Raw genomic sequence first — 19062 nt, 5'->3', positions numbered from 1 at the left:
GAAATTGTCATCGAATGTCTCTGTCCAGTGGTATGTCTTTCTAGGTAGATATATTGAAGACAAAGAGACGCTTATAAGCATCTAAATGACACATGTAACTCTTGTGCTTTTAGGATGAGGCCAATAAGATAAAGAAGGAGGCGTCAGACCTGGATAAGCTTATTGATAAGACTGAGAAGGAGTACAATGATCTGAGAGACGACCTGAAGGGTAAAGAGAACGAGGTTCGCAAACTACTGGAGAAGGGGAAGACCGAGCAACAGGTATGGAGGTTACCATTTTCCCATCCTTGGGCTGACAAACACTGTTGAGTGGGGTGTTTCTTCCATCTTCTTCTTTCTCTCTGAATTATGATTACCATTATTATAAGCAACAGACCAAAACTACTGTGTGCATTTAGCAAATTTAAGCCACAGAAACGGCTTTTAGATGGTGTGAGAAATGAAAAAGAGGCAAAGAGTGAAAGAGTTGAAACCAGGCAGCAGGGAGGTCTTGATTGGACAGTGATGAAAGACAAGGGAGATAATTGATGTAATTGAGCTAAATGTCTGACTCTTTTATGAAAGAGCTGATCCCTGAACATGCATGTTGTAGCGAATCAATGTGCCAGATAAAAAAGAAAAAAAAAGAAATATGATTGAGTTTTGCTCTTTGTACATTTTGGTTTTTTTCAAGGTACTTAAATACTTCTCTACCTTTGCTTGTGCCTGTAATTATGATTCTGTTCAAAACACAGGAAAGAGCTCATTTAGATCTCTTTAATTCATTTGGTAAACAATTATACAACTATGTGCAGCCACTAGACTTTGTTTTCCCCATTCCTTTCTTTATTTCTGACACCTCTCTCCTTTGTGATGTACAGACAGCTGATCAGTTGCTGGCACGGGCAGATGCAGCTAAGGCCCTGGCGGAGGAGGCAGCGAAGAAAGGGTTGTCCACATACCAGGAGGCCCAGGACATTCTCAACAACCTCCGAGGTAACTGTGTGGTCTGTGAGCTGTTTACATTTGACTAGGGCTGCAGCATATTGAAAATTCTTGATACATTTGCTAATAATATATTGGAAAACTAAAAACCATTCAAATACCTGACGCTTCTGCCACTTTTATGAACCCATGTATTTCTGTGAGAAAACAGATGTTTGTTTATTAAGTCAAATACTAGCTTGTCACCAGTAGCACACAGTCGCCAGGTCAACACACTGGACTGATTGAAGTTTATGATTTGGGACAACTTGCCAGACAATCGGCCGTAACTCCCAAGTGTGTCCAGATAAGTTTTGCACTGCTCCAGATTGCTAGCTAACTTGTTCTCAGTTATTTTTAGTTATTATCTGCATGTATTACCAAGAATAAATGACAGTGTGCTCTCTAGCTTTCCAGACTTGTTAAATAAATACATAAATATATATTTTTTTTAATTGTTCAGACTACACAGAGTGTTAAAGATGGCATGACTTTCATTGGGGTGTGCTCTGGTATAAAGCATTTTTGAAAGACTTAAAAGCCTTCATCACTCCCCCGTTCACTGATGAGTTGATGAATAAGTTGCTTTAATTTTTAAATCATGTCTTTTTTTTTATTTTCAACTTTCTTGCACTTTCTTTCTGCGCTCTTTCTCAGCTATTCAAAAGGAGCCAGCAATCTGTTCAGGGTTTCCAGATTATGTGTAGTATTTTAAAATTTTTTTTTATTAAAAATCTAAATAAATACACAGAATTTATGCAATATCAGAAAAAATCAGCAAATAATAATAATAGTAAGCAACAATAAGAATTAAAAACAAATCCTTTCAGGTTATTTAAGTGAAATGTCTTTAGCTTTGGTCATTTTTATAGGATGTTCAGGATATTCAAAATATTATTCAGTATTCAACAATGAAAATATACAGTAGTTGCGAACCTAATTTGAACATTCTGTGACGTCATTAGATTTGCATGCTTCCTCCACTGTCCCTAATGCTGTTGCGTTGTTGTCGCATTCATTACCCTTCTCTATGCCTGTTTTGCTGCAGATTTTGATAAGAGAGTGAATGACAACAAGACTGCAGCCGAGGAGGCCATGAAGCGTATCCCAGAAATCAATGCAACCATCAATGCGGCCAACGAGAAGACCCGGCAGGCTGAGGGGGCGCTTGGCAATGCAGCAGCTGACGCTAAAGAGGCCAAGACCAAAGCAGAGGAAGCAGAGAAAATTGCCAGCAATGTTCAGAAGGTATGCTCAGGTGTCCAGATACCACAATTGGCAGGAGAATATGAGGATGCACTAAGCCACTTGTGCAGACCCTTGAACCAATTCTCTTGTCTTGGGCAGGGTTCAGCTAAAACCAAGGTAGATGCGGAGAAGGCCTTTGAAGACACTATGAAACTGGATAAAGAAGTGAACGACATGATGAATCAGCTGGCAGCTGCAGAGAAAGAACTAGGGGCAAAGACAGAGGAAGCAAACCAGGACATGATGATGGCTGGTATGGTAAGTACAGCCCAGGGCACTCAGAAGACGCCTTTTGAAACGCTGTCAAACACACTCTTTCATTGTTGTCTGTGGAGCAATGCACACTTGAGAAGCAGTCCTTTACCTGACCAGTGCTTTGCATTTTTAAACCAGGGCATTTACAGCGGAAGAACTTTTCTGCTGAGCGGAAGAACAGCATAAGCTATCCACAGTTACCAGCCAATATCGAGGATGCCTTCTTTTTAGTCCCTCATCCAACAAGGCGGAGAAGAAATTTTTCAGACACTCAAGATTAACCGAACATGAAACAGCTTTTTGTTTAGTGTGATGATTTCTCAAAACGTTGATCTTTCGCGTTCTCTTAAATTGTTGTCTCGTGTTTACCTACTTGTCAATCATATACGTTAACCTGTGAAGCACGTCCTGCTTCTTTTTAAGCATGAGAAGCGGAAAGTCCCGTCTGAACAAAATCAGGCTTTACACGATGAACTTTCATGCAACTAGTTGCATGTTGAGTTGCCTGCAACACGATTTCCATGCAGCTTGACAGTTACATAAAGCAAATCAAAAACAAGGTTGCAGACAACACATTCTGTTACTCCGCAAGTTAGCCAAGATTTTAGATGCACATTATCATTCTCACTGAAAAGTCACCTGCAAGGTGTTATTTACATATTTGCAGAATTTTTGTCATCTTCCTATGTTTTTTCAACTGTCATTGCCATTCATTTTTTTTATATATCTATATATCTGTCTGTAGTTCTTCCATTTTAACAGCTGTTGGTGTTAGCTGGCTTGTTAACCAAGCCCGTTACAGAAACTTTAGCTTCAAGAAACTCATGTTTGTTATGGTTTAAACAGCTGACAAAATGAAACCAACCTCAGTTATTATTATATTTAGTCAGTTATTTTCTCATCCATTGATCCAGTGAAGCCATTCATTTGAAATGACGTTACATGTGATCATGTGATGTTATCGTCTTTTTTGGCTGTTCCATAAAACTTGGTTCACAAAGTTTAGGTGCTTTCAGCTGTTGCAGCTGAGTTTCAAGTGAGCTGAAATACGCTCTACATTATGCAACTCAGGTGCACTTTAATTTCATAGTTTTCAAGCAATTGTTCCAGGAAAGTTTCACCGTGTAAAGCCAGCCTAAGTGTGGCACATGACTAAAGATGCTAGGCGGAAATAATCACATTCATGTTCATTAGTACAGTTGTGGATGATCGACATGTTTATGCACCTGGAAAATAGGGAGGGGTAATTATCTATAGATCCCTTAAGAGCTCCTTAAAATGTGTCTTGCTGTTAATTTTCTCTTTCACAGGCATCCGACAATGCGAAGAAAGCAGAGGAAAACGCCCGCAAAGCCAAAGACGCTGTCCGCACAGTACTCGGCACAATCAACGATTTGCTCAGCCAGCTAGGTGAAAATGCACACTGTTTACCGCATTCATTAGTGTATTAGGGAAGACTTTCTTATTCTCTCACTCAACCATCTGTCCTTTGTCCACCCAGGCAACATCGATAAGGTGGATCTGAGCAAGCTGGACCAGATCGACAACTCGCTGAAGGCAGCCAAGGAGAAAATGGCTGGGAGTGAGCTGGATAAGAAGCTTAAGGAGCTGAATGACATCGCCACGAGCCAGGAGAACATGATCAAAGACTATGACAGGCAGATTCGCGAGATCCGTGCCGACATTGACAACCTTAATGACATCAAGAGCACTCTCCCCGAGGGATGCTTCAACACGCCGTCTCTAGAGCGGCCTTAACCTCACTCCTCCTCACACCATGCCCCCCCTCTTCTCCTTGTCTGTGCCACACTTTTCGCCATCTAACACTTGGGGCAGGATGCCACCCTTTACCAAAACAGCTTTGTGTCTTTATTGCAAATCTATGTTTTGTTTCGTTTTGGTTTTTTAAAGCTTTTGTTTTATGAGAGAAGCCACAATTTTCAGGCCATTTCCACGTTTTACAAGATGATGAAAGCAGCTCCTTTTTTTGGATATGCAGCGATGCTACAACGTGAAGAAAGCTTTTAAATAAATGGCTCACACCGATCGTGTGTGCTGGCTCGTGTGAGTGTACACTGCAACGGGCTAGAAGAGGTGGCCTCTCGAGTCGAATGTGATCCCACATGACTGCACCACCTCCACTTCCTCCTCCTCTACTCTCCAAGCTCGTCCGCCCTCAGAGTCATTCTCCTGCCTTCATTCGAAGTGCGACGGAAGGACCGGAGGCCGTCTGTTCGCTTCAACCAGAGGATGCGCTCTGGTTTTATCGGCCCGCTTGAGGAGGGGTGTGATTTTTGTAATTTTGTTTAAGCTATTGTCCAACACTCACTACATTACTTTACATTGATCACCGCTTTCATTGGTTCAGAAAACGGACAGTGAAGGAATCTTCTGCTGTGTCTTCGTAATCTGCCTCTCCTCTCTCTAAGTTACAAGCCCCATCTTGTGATGGTCGTGCGGAGAGAGTTAGTAACACTTCAGTATTCAGCTTGACTCATGTCAGTCTACCGGCGCATAACCATAGACGGTTATGTGCAGAGTGGCGTGTGGAGTCCTCGCTAGGCTCTCTTTGTATCAAGTGGGTTCATACAACTCAGTGAAACAGCATGGTCTAAATGCATTTCATGTACTTATTTTTAACACTACAAGAACATGTTTATATGTTGTTTTTTTTTTTCTTTTTTCAGAAGCTGCTGCTTACTTACAGGTGTACTGCAAATCACGTTAACTTTTTTTTTCAAGGCAAAATCCAACACTATGCAACTTTGTACATTTGCGTAGCAAGACTTTTATCTGATACACTGGTGCTAATAATTATTTCAAATGTTATATTTTTGTGTGAATGTTTTTTTTTTTTTATTATTATTATTATTATTATATAGAGTGAGGATTTGTTATTTGTGTAAATATATGCTTAAATGTTTCAGGAATGGCTGATTTTAAAAAAAAACCCCAACCAGCCACCTCATAGGTAATTTTACAAGAAAAATCAGCTGAAACCTCCACCTCCATAATATATAAATATATATAAGTTCTGTGGTATAATATGCTTGCTTGTATACATGGCTCCGTTTTGTTGCCTCATAGCTCCGCCACTTATTTTAATTGTCTTTAATTTTCATTGGGTGGTTAACAAGTTGATGGATAATGCTTTCATAAGAATCCTCTCTTCACCCTTAACTTGACTGTCGAAAACAGTCTAAACACGTACGAAGTCTAACATTTCAAAGAGTATTTTACCAGGATTGTTTGTTGGGTCACACATTGCTAGTTAATCAGCTTTGATGGTGTTTGGTGCCTCTAACATTCAGATGTAACCCTCAGCCCACTCGGCCCAAGGCTTATGTTATTTTTATACATGGACATCACATAAGTTGCACACGATCTGAGATCTTTGCTAAACATACTTCTGATGTCCTTGGTTCTTAAAAGCAGGCGGATAATGTAGGGGTCCACTACCGATGCCTTAACACATTTTAATTTGTTTTTTTTTATTTGTATTTTTATTTGTCAGATTTTTCCTTTTTTTTTGTTTTTTTTAATCCCCCGCCTCATTTCCAGTGCTTTTCCATTTAGTCTCTTGACTGTACTGACTTTGAAGCTACCACTTTTAATGGCGTATTTTGTGGGATGTAACTGTGGAATCTGTCACCAAATTGTTTCGAATGGAATCTGTTCCATTGCTCACCCGACCACTGTGGACGAAAGTGCAACATGTACACAATTATGTATAAAACAGTATTTCTAATTTATAATGTATCAAGTATTTTTGGTCTTTTGTTTCTTTAGTATGCGTATGTGTGTGTTGCACAGTCTTTGTTGGTTATGGAGAGTATACCGATTTTTAAAAAATCCCACCTTCTTCCATTCATTTTTAAGGCACTCCTTTCACAAACACTCTGATGGACCTGAGAAACTCCAGCTTGTTACCCATTTTGCCTGTAAATCCAATTGTAACATTTGAATAATAAACCGTGGTTATTACAGGACCTTCGAATGTGTGGCCATGCTCATTTGATAAGATCAATAATTTTGCATAAAGTTATGGTGTGACTCAGTGAGCAGTCTGGACAGAGTTGATTCATGTTTCAAAATCAGACCTTATATACACAGCGGTTGGAGCTGAGGCTCATCTAATGTGATTCTTAAGGTGCCACAGATTTATTAGTTTAGATTTATATTGGAAGCTTGTTTTTATTTTTGCAATAAACAGAAACCTCTAATGCAGGGTGGGCTCTAGCTTTTTGGGGGCCCTGAGCAGGATTTTCTTGGGGCCCCCATCTTGTTAGCTGATATACTGTAAAATTAGAGGCTGACTAATACTGACTACAAGTTGCCTAAATTATATACATATAAAACTGGCTAATCTCTGAATTGATCATGATGGATGCTGGTTTGGGTTCTAATAAGTTACAATAAGTTAGAATTTAAATGAGAGAATCTACAGAAAACCTCAGCATTTTCAATCCAGGAGTCTCTCACAAGGTAGTATTTCTTGCTTATCCAGCTAACTTGAAGCTTAGTTGGATCTAACCTTGGTGGCCATGATAACAGCATTTGCTTTTTTTTTTTACTATTATAAATGCTTTTACATTAGACATGTTCAGGTAGAATCACTTTTCTTCTTTGGTGACTCCATGTTTCATGCGATCGGCTGTTTATCAAAACATTTTGACAATTTTTCAGTTGTTCTCTCTGCTCTATTGTACACTGTTTTTACTACTTTAAGGTGTATATATATATATATACACACACACACCGATCAGGCATAACATTATGACCCCTTTTACCCTGTTCTTCAGTGGTCAGGACCTCCTTGGGCCCTCACAGAGCAGGTACTATTTGGGTGGTGGATCATTCTCAGCACTGGTGGTGTGTTATTGTGTGTCGTGCTGGTACGAGTGGATCAGACACAGCAGTGCTGCTGGGGTTTGCAGAGAAACAGATGGGCTACAGTCTGTAACTGTAGAACTACAAAGTGCACCTTTATAGTAAGTGGAGCTGATAAAATGGACAATGAGCGCAGAAACAATGAGGTGGTCATAAAGTTATGCCTGATCGGTGTAAGTGTGTGTATATTTAAAGGCCAAAAACATTTAATAAATATATGCATTTCGTGCTAGAAAATAATGAATTCAATGTACACATCTCCCTAAAAATTGGTAACAGGGTTGATTTGGTGGGAAAATAACATTTTTAAAGAGTTTCAAAGCCTTTAACCAACTCTATTCACGGAAAGTGCCAGTAGTCTTACTGGCACAATAACAAAAAGAGCCTGTTGAAAGGATAAAGAGAGGTGTGAAAAGGCCATCTAAAATGAACATTTTTGGCACATAAAACTACATAAATGCTTAACCAGGATCAGTTGGCTCTCATTAAGGCAGTGCCAGCACTTGAGCCGAGAGGTACAGAGCTCATTGCTCCGCCTCCCCGTCGCTGCCCCGCTCCACAGCTCAGCCACCGGGAGTGAACGTGAGGCACGGTCTAGTGGCCTCGCTGCGGAGAAGGAGGTGGGGATCTGGACTTCGTGCTCGTGCATGTCGTGGCTGTCGCCGTTCTCCTGCCCTCTCTTGTGGCTGACGTCCTTCTGCTGCTGTCACTCGCAACTTTTTGTTGGCACCACTCTCATGGCCGTCGCCGGCACCTGTGTGTTGGGCGACTGGCATAACGATTTCAGACACTAGTGTTAATGTTAATGTTAAACGGATTTACTAATTAATTACAAAGAACACTGTGCATTATGGGTAAACTCTATCCGCTAGGGTACAATGTTCAGAGAACTTGTAGAGAGGAGAATTACTGCTCTGCAATGTCTTCCGGTTTTCTCAGACACTAGAGGGCGCTCCGGAGCGAGTCCAAAATGAATGGGTTGATATGGCGCATTTGAGCAAAATCATAGTTTATAACTGCTTAAACATTTTTAATGTTAAAAAATGCAATAATTTCATGAACACTGAACAGCATAAAACATTTTAACACCGCTGTTATATTTTTAAGAGCTTTTAAACTCGAGCAGGCAAAGAGAGAAGTGTACGTCGGCTGTAATAACATTTTAAAATAGATATTGACTTTAAAAAGATTTAAAGACATCATTTACGATTTTAGTTTTTAATTACAGTGGACGTATTCTTAAAGTATCCTCTTTTTTTTTAAAGTAGCTGTATTCTAAATATTTTTATATCATATGTATTTTAAAACATATTTATAGAGTAACAGACATAAGTAAAATTTGTAAAACAAAATAAGAAAAAAATGTAAAAATTAAGCCTAACTTAAGCAAGTGAGGAGAACATAATACAAAACCCTTTATTTGAAGAGAAGTGATGAAAAATAGGAGCTAATTAACAGAAACCAACAGCCCATATAAGAATGCTGGGAAGCTCCACCTACTGACCCAGTGTTAATATTATTTTCCAGGTTTCTGCTGTTTGAGATTCAGAATTTTTTGACTGTTTGCAAAATTAAGATTGACTCTCAGCCAATCACAATCATCTGTAAACATTCCTTCTTCCGTCAAGAGAAGGAAAAACTTTGACAGAACTCTTCAAAACAAACCTGCAGTGAGAACAGTAGCAGTACATTAGTTAGAATTACTATACTAAGCTGTGTATACTGGACTCTGTGCAGACTCTTGCAAGACTGTCGCAATTCCTGGTGACAGTAACAGTTTTAATGCTTTTTTTAAGGTTAAGTCCAAATCAATTTCCTGCTTCTCTGGATTGCTAGCTAGTTACCTAAAGTTGTGTTTGTTACCGAGAATAAACAATGGCGTGCCGGAGTTCTGACAAATTGTGCTATGTTGTTGAAACGTCCTACCATAGCACGTATTTATAGGTAACTCCATACATAAAACTGTAGGTAGGATATTTTGGCAGCGTAAATCTCCTTATCAGAAAACATTACCAGCATTAAAAGAGCAATTATGGTATTTTGGTAGCCATACCCCCCGTATCAGAAAACGTTACCGGCATTAAATGAATAATTATGTTGGTAACATAAATCTCTTCATCAGTGGGTAATAGTAAGAAGAGTTTGTACTGAATTAACATTAAAAAGTAGAGATGGACTGTTCAGTGTTTTTGGGACCGAAACCCATCACTTCTCAGCGTGCTAGGCCGACAGCCGATCCCTGTTCACTCCAAATATGAATTTTTCAGACGAAAAAAACGTTTTTCTGTCTAAACACTCTAAAAACTTCCTGAAAACTGCAACTATAAATGGTGCAAACACTGGGAACATCCCATTCTACAAAAAAGACAACAACATGGGAGATCCACCGCCTCTTACACGAGGTAGCTGAAGCTACGTAACGATCGATTCTTCTGGTACTTCCCTCTGTCATTGAGGGAATTTGAGGATCTGCTTCTGCTTGTTGCTCCTCTCATTAAAAAGGAGCAAATTAACTACGGTTAAATATAGTCGATGTAACATACTCACCGTCATGCATAACATTTCAGCTCTCGTCTGCCACATATTGTCTTTGTCATCCACACTTTTTAGTTAACATTTGCTTGTCGTATAAGCTTTTGCGCTCTGCCACAAGAAAGAGTTGTGCCGCCATCCTGACGCACGTTTGCTTGGGCTGCAACCATAAATTTTACTCGTCACTGCAGTCTGTCAGTTTCTGACTTGGTGTGAAAAAAGCATTAATATACGTGTGTTTATTTTCAAAACTTTTGTCCATAAAAATGACACTCTGTGTGAATAAGTCTTTACTCCTGTAGTCAAAAGGTTTGTATTTCCATCTAGTGTTTGAACGAGGAACTGCAGGGTCCTGTGACCAAGGAACCTCGCGCAGGCCTGCAGCGATCTTTAAAGAGTGCCCCCCCACTATTTTGAACTCCACCCCTGAATCAACTTTGAAAAATGCTCAAAAATGGGAGGGGCACTTTGGGAGGAGCACTGCGGTGATGTTCGGGTTTAGAGGTGGGGCTGGGAGGGAAACCTGTGTTTTTATAGCTAATTTTAGCTACCAGAAAATATGGAGAGTGATAGAATCAAATGGCACTTTTGCAACTTCGAGGTCTCACGAGGTTGAAGATTCTTCTCCACTACCATCCCCATCTTTGACGAGGGAAGGTGTTTCTGATCAGGCAGTGCGTCTTGAGCCTTAACAGTATCAGTCACTGACTCAAGCTGCCGTTAATGTAGTGCCAGAAAATGATTAACAGCGAGCTGCAAGATCAGCAAGATCCATATTCGATCCAGTAGTTTCAGCAAGATCCATATTCAATCCAGTATTTCAGCAATATCCATATTCGATCCAGTATTTCAGCAAGATCCATATTTGATCCAGTAGTTCAGCAAGATCCATATTCAATCCAGTATTTCAGCAAGATCCATATTTGATCCAGTAGTTCAGCAAGATCCATATTCGATCAAGTAGTTCAGCAAGATCCATATTCGATCCAGTAGTTCAGCACTGATTCATATTCGATCCAGTATTTCAGCAAGATCCATATTTGATCCAGTATTTCAGCAAGATCCATATTCGATCCAGTAGTTCAGCAAGATTCATATTCGATCCAGTAGTTCAGCAAGATCCATATTTGATCCAGTAGTTCAGCATTGATTCATATTCAATCCAGTAGTTCAGCAAGATCCATGTTCGATCCAGTAGTTCAGCAAGATTCATATTCGATCCAGTAGTTCAGCAAGATTCATATTTGATCCAGTAGTTCAGCAAGATCCATGTTCGATCCAGTAGTTCAGCAAGATCCATATTCGATCCAGTAGTTCAGCAAGATCCATATTCGATCCAGTAGTTCAGCAAGATCCATATTTGATCCAGTAGTTCAGCAAGATCCATATTCGATCCAGTAGTTCAGCAAGATCCATATTTGATCCAGTAGTTCAGCATTGATTCATATTCGATCCAGTAGTTCAGCAAGATCCATATTCGATCCAGTAGTTCAGCAAGATCCATATTTGATCCAGTAGTTCAGCAAGATTCATATTCGATCCAGTAGTTCAGCAAGATCCATATTTGATCCAGTAGTTCAGCAAGATCCATATTCGATCCAGTAGTTCAGCAAGATTCATATTCGATCCAGTAGTTCAGCAAGATCCATATTTGATCCAGTAGTTCAGCAAGATTCATATTCGATCCAGTAGTTCAGCAAGATTCATATTCGATCCAGTAGTTCAGCAAGATTCATATTTGATCCAGTAGTTCAGCAAGATCCATATTCGATCCAGTAGTTCAGCAAGATTCATATTCGATCCAGTAGTTCAGCAAGATCCATATTTGATCCAGTAGTTCAGCAAGATCCATATTTGATCCAGTAGTTCAGCAAGATCCATATTCGATCCAGTAGTTCAGCAAGATTCATATTCGATCCAGTAGTTCAGCAAGATTCATATTCGATAAAACCCACGTCCTGAATTCTTAGATGCACTAAATTCCAAATGAATAAAGTGACTGTCAACCAAGGTTTCCTGCGATGACCCTAAATCCTTACGTTCTGCAAGCTGCTCATGGCGCTTACCGGCAGCTTTATGGAGACTTGCAAGAATTACTCACTTAATCCGTCCTTCAGGTTATTTTACATTGAACGTTATCAATAAATGTGCTAATCATAACAACTTTGTGAGGTGGTGCTGAAGGTATTTAGCTCAGCACGTGAGTGTGGTTATCTCCTCGTTCTGAGCTTCTATGCTTTCATATTTATGAGCGTGGCACGAGTAGGGCATTAGGGGGCAGTAACGCTGGTTAACTGATTTGCATACTGGGAAGTGTCATCATACTTTGAGTTGAGCCAGAGGGGCGCTGCAGAGGCGGAACTGACCACAATAAAAATGACATTTTTACAGTTTAGAATGATGTGTTCACAATTTAAGCAAGGCTGGTATACAGGGTGATTCAAAAAGATTCATCCGATTACAAAGTGCAATATTTTTACAACCATGAGGCACTTAGGAACCAATCACAAACCAATTGAAAGAGGGGGTCATAGAGTTTCTGTCACCGGAAGATGGCTCCCTTCAGTCTGCGAGGAGATGCGACCCCTGAGCAGAAAGCGTTTTGTGTTCTCCACTTCAATAAGAATGAATCTGTCATAACTGTGCAACGTGATTTTCGTCGGCAGTGAAGCTCCAACAGCTCAGAGCGTTCTTTGCTGGTTCCACAACACTGGATGATCTCTGAAACTGCATTGAAAGAGCGGTGAGTGCAGCGACACCCGACTTGCTCAATCGACTATGGGATGAATTTGACTATCACGTTGATGTTGTCCGTACAGCTGGAGAAGGTTCATATTCAGGACTTGTAAAATTACATAATAAACTTTATGCTCACTTAAACCATTTACAATTTACTGCATTGTTCTGTAATGATTTACAAGTGAAATAAGTCACTTTGAAATCGGATGAATCTTTTTGAATCATCCTGTATTTTATTGTTACAGAGCAGTGCATTTCAGGCTGTCAATGAAAGAAAAAGGTCTCAGATTGTTAGAACATCTGGCTAGCTCTCTGTAGCTGTTGGAAAATTATTCGGTTTAGTGTGTCCTCTGGTATAAAGCTTTTAAGCAACAAACCTTCATATTCTTATTGTTACAGAATACTGGAATATTAAAGTTAATATTCAGTAGAATTTTCAAAATTGAAAATATTGCAGTCCTTATTTATCATATTATACACCGATCAGGCATAACATTATGACCACCTCCTTGTTTCTACGCTCATTGTCCATTGAAACAAGGAGGTCATCATAATGTTATGCCTCATTGGTGTACATTCATTTGTATCAGCAGCCCTATGGATGTAATTTGGCATCTGTTGATAATGACCAAGCTTGTTTTAAACTTGTGAAATAGAATTTACCAAGAGCAACAAAACAAGAAACTGGTGTATAATTATCTGAATTACAGACAGTAGGAAACATACGTCATTGATTAAGTGGATGTTACCAGCCCAGATAACCACAGACTGAGCAAGTTTTAAAAGGTAGGCCTATATAGGGATCCAGCACATGCAGGATTTGGCTTGTTATGTTACTGCAGAGTGACTGAGCAGGAAATACAAATCGAGACTTGCAGCTGCTATGCTATTTGACAGAATCCGTGTTGTTAAGATATGTCATGACGGGCTGCCTTTAGTAATCAATGATTCAGCAGACATGGTGAGATGGTCATACTGATGACTAGATTAAACTCCGTGCCGCTGAACTGAGTTTGGTTCTGTTCTGAAGCCAGTAACGCACATCACACTGGGATCTATTGTGCCATTTTTGGCCTTAGCAGACTGTATACCACTCTGTATTTCAGTAAGTCATTTACATAGATGAAAATAAGAGTCTTTCTTTAAAATGTTAGGAGTCATTTGGTCTAGAAAGCATTCATAAAGGTTGCTTTGTTCAAATCCCCATTAATCAATTTTGACATTATTATGATTGAAGGGAATCATCAGATTCCCTCATGTGATATGTGGAATGTCAGATGATCTTGTGGGTTTTTGGAAGCTTTGTGGGTGTTTTCATGATTTTGATCGAGGTTCGAGAAAGTGATGGTCCTTTTTTTGTCAAGGACTCCAACTTGGAGCTGACAAATTCTTCATAGGCTGAGTTGCCTGCTATGTTGTATCTATACATATTGACCATTTTACCAGAAACACCATATAGGTGCACTTGTAGGTTTACAGTACTGATTGTAGTCCATCTATTGCTGCACAATTTATCTCCCCCACTCTATCTCATCCATCAATGGCACCATAGGACCACCACTGACCAGATTTTATTTGGGTATTGGAGTGTTCTCAGAGCAACAGTGACACTGACATAGTAGTGTGTGTGGTGCTGGTACAAGTGTATCAGGCCTTGTTCAGACTGCCAGATTAATTTTTGATCAGCAAAAAAGCAAATGAAAGCTGATTTTTGCACATTGGATCCAAACCACATTTGGATTCCAATTGAATTTTTACAGTCTGGACGCTCCGGCCGCTCAAGTCGGACTTCAAATGTCGTTTGCGTCACTTGCAATGTGACAAACAACGACAATGTCAAATCCAGAGTGACAGAAGTGCTGGGATTCAAGAAGAGCAACAAAGATTTAGGCTTATGCATCCACAGTGTGGACAGTCGTCTGAAAAGATCTGATTTGAGAAACCAATCCGATTCGCCTGCAAAAATTGACATCTTGACAAATGAACACACCTTCAAATCTAAGCATGGGCCTGTATGCAAGTGCATACACAGATGCTCTGCCACTGTCTTTGATGTAGTCAATGTATTTTTTCTCATTTTGAGATTGTTGTAAGAATACTTTGAGCATTCAGCTCATTTATATAATATAGAATATAATGCTTATATTCTTATTAAAATCATAGAATTATACAACAGTTAGTTTGACGGCACAGTTTAGAAGTGTTCTGGTCATTATTTGTGATAACAGCACATATTTTCACAGTTACTGTATCATTCTGCTGAGCACTGTTGCTAAGTAATGACTTGCTTTACACTGCAGATAACCTAAGTTTCTGCTTTGCACATAAAACACAAAAATAATACAATAGACTACTTTTAAATTATAATATTTGACCTGCAACCTGTTTGATCAAGCCTTCCTCACAAAGATAATTTGCTCTAAACAGCTCTCAACTGTTTTGTTATAAGAGCAAGATGCATGTTAACCTCCATTGCTGTGCTGACCAGCATACCAGCATCCAAAACACAACATATCTCTGCTGTCAAAAGAAAATCTCCATTTTTTGTCGTTTTTTAATTTTTGACATAATTTGAAAATGCCTTTTGCTCTTTACATTGTGTGTAAATTTTGTGATGAATGGATCAAAAGAAACAGCCCAGAATTACTTGAAAAAAGTTCTGGTTCCATTGACTTACATTAAAAGTAAAGTATGTTTTTCCTTCTCCTGTAAAGTTATTATTTTGGAGATACAAGGTTTTCTTCCGACAACAGCGAAATGCTGGTTTTGCTGGTGAATGGCCACGATGGTCTATGCTTGTTTTTGTAACAGGGTAGTTGTGCATTATTCACAATAACAGATTGCCTCTCTAGTTCTGTTGCTTAAATAATATCTGGTGAATGGTTGTCCTATAGTGACAGTCAGCAATTGTCCCCTTGGAATTATAAGGTTTTTCTGACATTAATAATTATTTCTAAGTTTGTATATTTGTATGTCCAAGTTGATAAAACTGTGAAACATGAAGACATGATGCTGAAACGGTCTCCTTACAGTTCTTTAAAAACTCTTATTGTCTTAAATTTTATAAATATTAAGCCTTAAAGGTATAAATAGTGAACATTTGAATTGATGGGGTCTTAATTACAACATAAACATTAATTTCATTTATTCATCCACCTTTTTTTTTCCTTCTTTCTCCCGAAATAAAGCATTTTGGCTTATTAGAGTCACATTTCTGCTAAAAAATAAAACCTCATTCTGCCTTTAGACTGAGCAGCTACACTTACTTGCTGGGACAGTTTATTACAGTAGCTGGTTGCTGTGAAACCTTAAACTAATGGTTCCCACCTAAAACTGACTTTCTGCACTGGACAGAATGTTTAGCATGGACCTTTAGACTTAATCTGCAGTGATTTTTTGATTGAGAAAAAGAGGATTTGTCCAAAAACAAGAAATAAATGCCATAAAAAATGCAATAAAAAGGCATTAAATTCCACTTTCTGATAATGTAGACACTCTAATACAATGCTCATTTTATTTTTAGAACAAATTCTGAGTAACTTGTTTGAGTTCCTTGAAAATCATTGCTTGTTTTGATGTTTTGTGAGATAGAACCTTACAATTCTAAGAAGAAAGTGAGTTCTTAGGATTAGAAGGTTCTATCTGCATTTGACCTGTTCCAAAAAACCTCATCCACAAATGTGATAGGATTTTGATATTGTACATTTAGAATACAGATGTGTTCCACACATCAGTCTAGCTATTTAGAATGCAAAATCTTTGAAGCTCGATATCTCAAAGCTGCTCAGAATGCAGATCGAACCTTATGATTTTAAGGAGACCTACAGAGTGAACCTACATATAAAGTCATAAAAAGGCCAATGAGTGTAGATAAAAGGCTGATGAACCTATTAAACTGACAACTCTTTGCATGCAGTGTATGTAATATTATAGTTTTGAGTGAGCAGGCAAGTTGTTTCCTGCACAGGTTCTTTATCACCTGAATCTTACAGGTTAAATTGTGCTTGGCTCCAGGTTCCACTTTTGCCTCACTCTTTCTTTACCCTCTTTCCTCTTTTTGCTGTTTTGAAGGGTGCGGTACTGACCAGATTCGAGATGCAGACAGGGCGTGACTTGGGACACTCCATGAGTGTATCATGCTGTGTGTGTATGTGTGAGTGCGCTCTGCTTCAGGTGAGGCTCGGTGTGTGAGCAGTGCAAGGTGTGGCACTGAAGTGTGTCTGTGTGTGTGTTTGGGTGCGGTTCTAAAGCTCTGACTCAGCCCCCCATCTAGGAGCGCTTTGCCGGTGTGTGTGACGATCTGGGTGTGACTTATACACATTAATGGAATCACTGCCTGGAGGAGCTGGATTTTTCTGGATTTTTTTTCTCAGCTGGAATTTATCTCATTGCTGCAGGGCATGTCTTTATCCAGACTGGCTGGCTGTTGGCCTGCATCTCCTTTGTGATTCTAGGTGTGTCACTGCCATGGAATAATAACTACAAAACACAACCGAAGGCCCTGATTACAGTCTAAGTTACAGAATAGCTAATTTGACATGTAAATTGTGTTCTTTTTTACAGTATTTATGCAGTGCATTGACACTGACATGTAGCCAGAGTGGGTAATCAGGAGAGTCGGGAGAATTCCTGGTGGGCTGGTGTTTTAATGGTTTTAACATGATACAGAGGAAATGATTCAGTGCAAACAAACAATCCATACCTGTACATTTTCTGACCTGCTCTTGGCAGAAAATAGAAGCAGAACATTATATCCACTCACTTTCATCTTCAAAAACAGCCTCAAGTTAACTCACATCCGTTTGCATCTATAGGCTTGCAGTACATGGCCCTTTCATTAAGTTCCCGTTACTTGCACTGGCTGTGTTTGGATGTTTCTCCAGGGTGTTTCCCTTCTGTTGCTCTGAATGTTCCCTCCACATGTGCTAACATGAAAGGTCCTTATGAGAAGCTAGCTTATATCTTTCTACAGCATAACATGACAAACTTTATTTGCTGGGATGAATTATCTTCCAAAGTTATCCAAACAATACCACCTTTGGTTTGGCTTTGTGGTCCAGTTGGTTGACCTGATCATCAAGTGATTCATCAGAATTCATATTAGCACAAGATACACTCTGTCTAGCTGATAAGGTTTAAAGGCATTCAGCAAAGGGTGTATTGCAGTACATGACAGTCTCATCAGTATTGTGTTGTATTATATTTGTGGTTTACACAACATTTCAAAGGGTATAAAACCCTATTGAGGAAAGTCGATTAAATATTGCTGTTTTAAATGCTAAAGTGTGTAGAAGTATCAAACATCATAGCAACTACCTGGAACAGTCGTAGTCTGAAGAAGGGTACGCTATAAACTCTAGTGTTCAAAACAATATAAAACCAATGCAACTGGTTGTAGACAAGAGTAAAAAGTGATCCCAATATGTTAGTCCTGTTTAAATTGTTAGATTTTTAAAAAGTAGTACATTAGAAGGCTGTAAATAAAAAAGAAGAAATTTTTGATGTTTCCAGAATGGTGAATGTAGCTGTATAGCATTGTTATAATCATATAATAAGCTTAATATCCCAAATTGGTCACATTTCAAAAGTGGAGTTCAAATCTTAAGGCTGATAACTTGACAAAATATATATAATTACAGTATATTATTAGTAATATTGTCTCTTGTCTATGTTATTATTGTATATAAAGTAACAAAAGAAAGCATTAATATGGCAAGTGATTTACAATTTTTTGATTGGCAGCATATAACTTGTTTTGAAATAAAATGAGACTTAAGTTTGAAAAAAAGGGTATTGTTTTTCATCTTCATGCTCTCATGAAAGGATTAAATGAGGAATCATTTTGAAATGATTCAGGTTCAGTGTATGGATTAAATGTATGGGTTAAATGTATACATTTTGGGAGTAAAATGGTAGTTTTTCTACATATACAGTTACATTTGAGGAAGCTTTGAAGGAAAAAACTACAAGCTTTTAATTTTGAGAAAGGCTAAATTTTACATTTTCAAGCTACACATTTAAAAAAGCTCGTTCTTCAAGGGTTCTTTAGTAGAACAATGGATTCTATATAGAACCAGTTCATGCTTAAATGGTTGTTTGGGGTTCTTCTGTTGTTACAAGCTTGACGAAAGAGCCATTGAAGAATGAAATGGTTCTATATAGAACTGGTGGTTCTAAACAGCCCCGCTGCCTTTACAATAGAACCCTTGAAGAACCATCTTTAAGTGTGTAGCCATTAGCAGGTCATCAGTAATTCAGAGAAATATCAGAGTTAGCATTACTAATTTAGCATTACTCAATGTAAAGTCAAAGCCTGACCCCACAAAACACGCCATGATGCATTTCCTCTGAGCACGCGCGCTCTAAACGAGCCTCGAGCGTTGAAAAGGCGCGCGCACGGTGGGAGGATTTAAAGGCGCGCGCGTGTCGAGAG

At 39.0% G+C, this 19062-nt stretch overlaps 1 protein-coding gene across 1 annotated transcript in view; it reads left to right on the top strand.

The window, feature by feature from the left end:
- The window catches only part of lamc1 (laminin, gamma 1), a 65316-nt gene extending 60874 nt beyond the window's left edge, over positions 1-4442 (top strand). The window contains exons 23-28 of the mRNA XM_036596031.1: positions 114-263; positions 863-977; positions 2014-2213; positions 2313-2471; positions 3779-3878; positions 3970-4442. Coding sequence (XP_036451924.1) covers positions 114-263; positions 863-977; positions 2014-2213; positions 2313-2471; positions 3779-3878; positions 3970-4226 — 981 coding nt within the window. The 3' untranslated portion in view covers positions 4227-4442. The remainder of the gene's footprint in view (positions 1-113; positions 264-862; positions 978-2013; positions 2214-2312; positions 2472-3778; positions 3879-3969) is intronic.
- Positions 4443-19062: the final 14620 nt, after the last annotated feature.

The sequence above is a fragment of the Colossoma macropomum genome, unplaced genomic scaffold, assembly GCF_904425465.1.
Source record: "Colossoma macropomum unplaced genomic scaffold, Colossoma_macropomum, whole genome shotgun sequence".
NCBI classification, from domain to species: Eukaryota; Metazoa; Chordata; class Actinopteri; order Characiformes; family Serrasalmidae; genus Colossoma; species Colossoma macropomum.
Note: the sequence above shows the minus strand (reverse complement) of the source record. Positions and strands in the feature narration are given on the sequence as shown.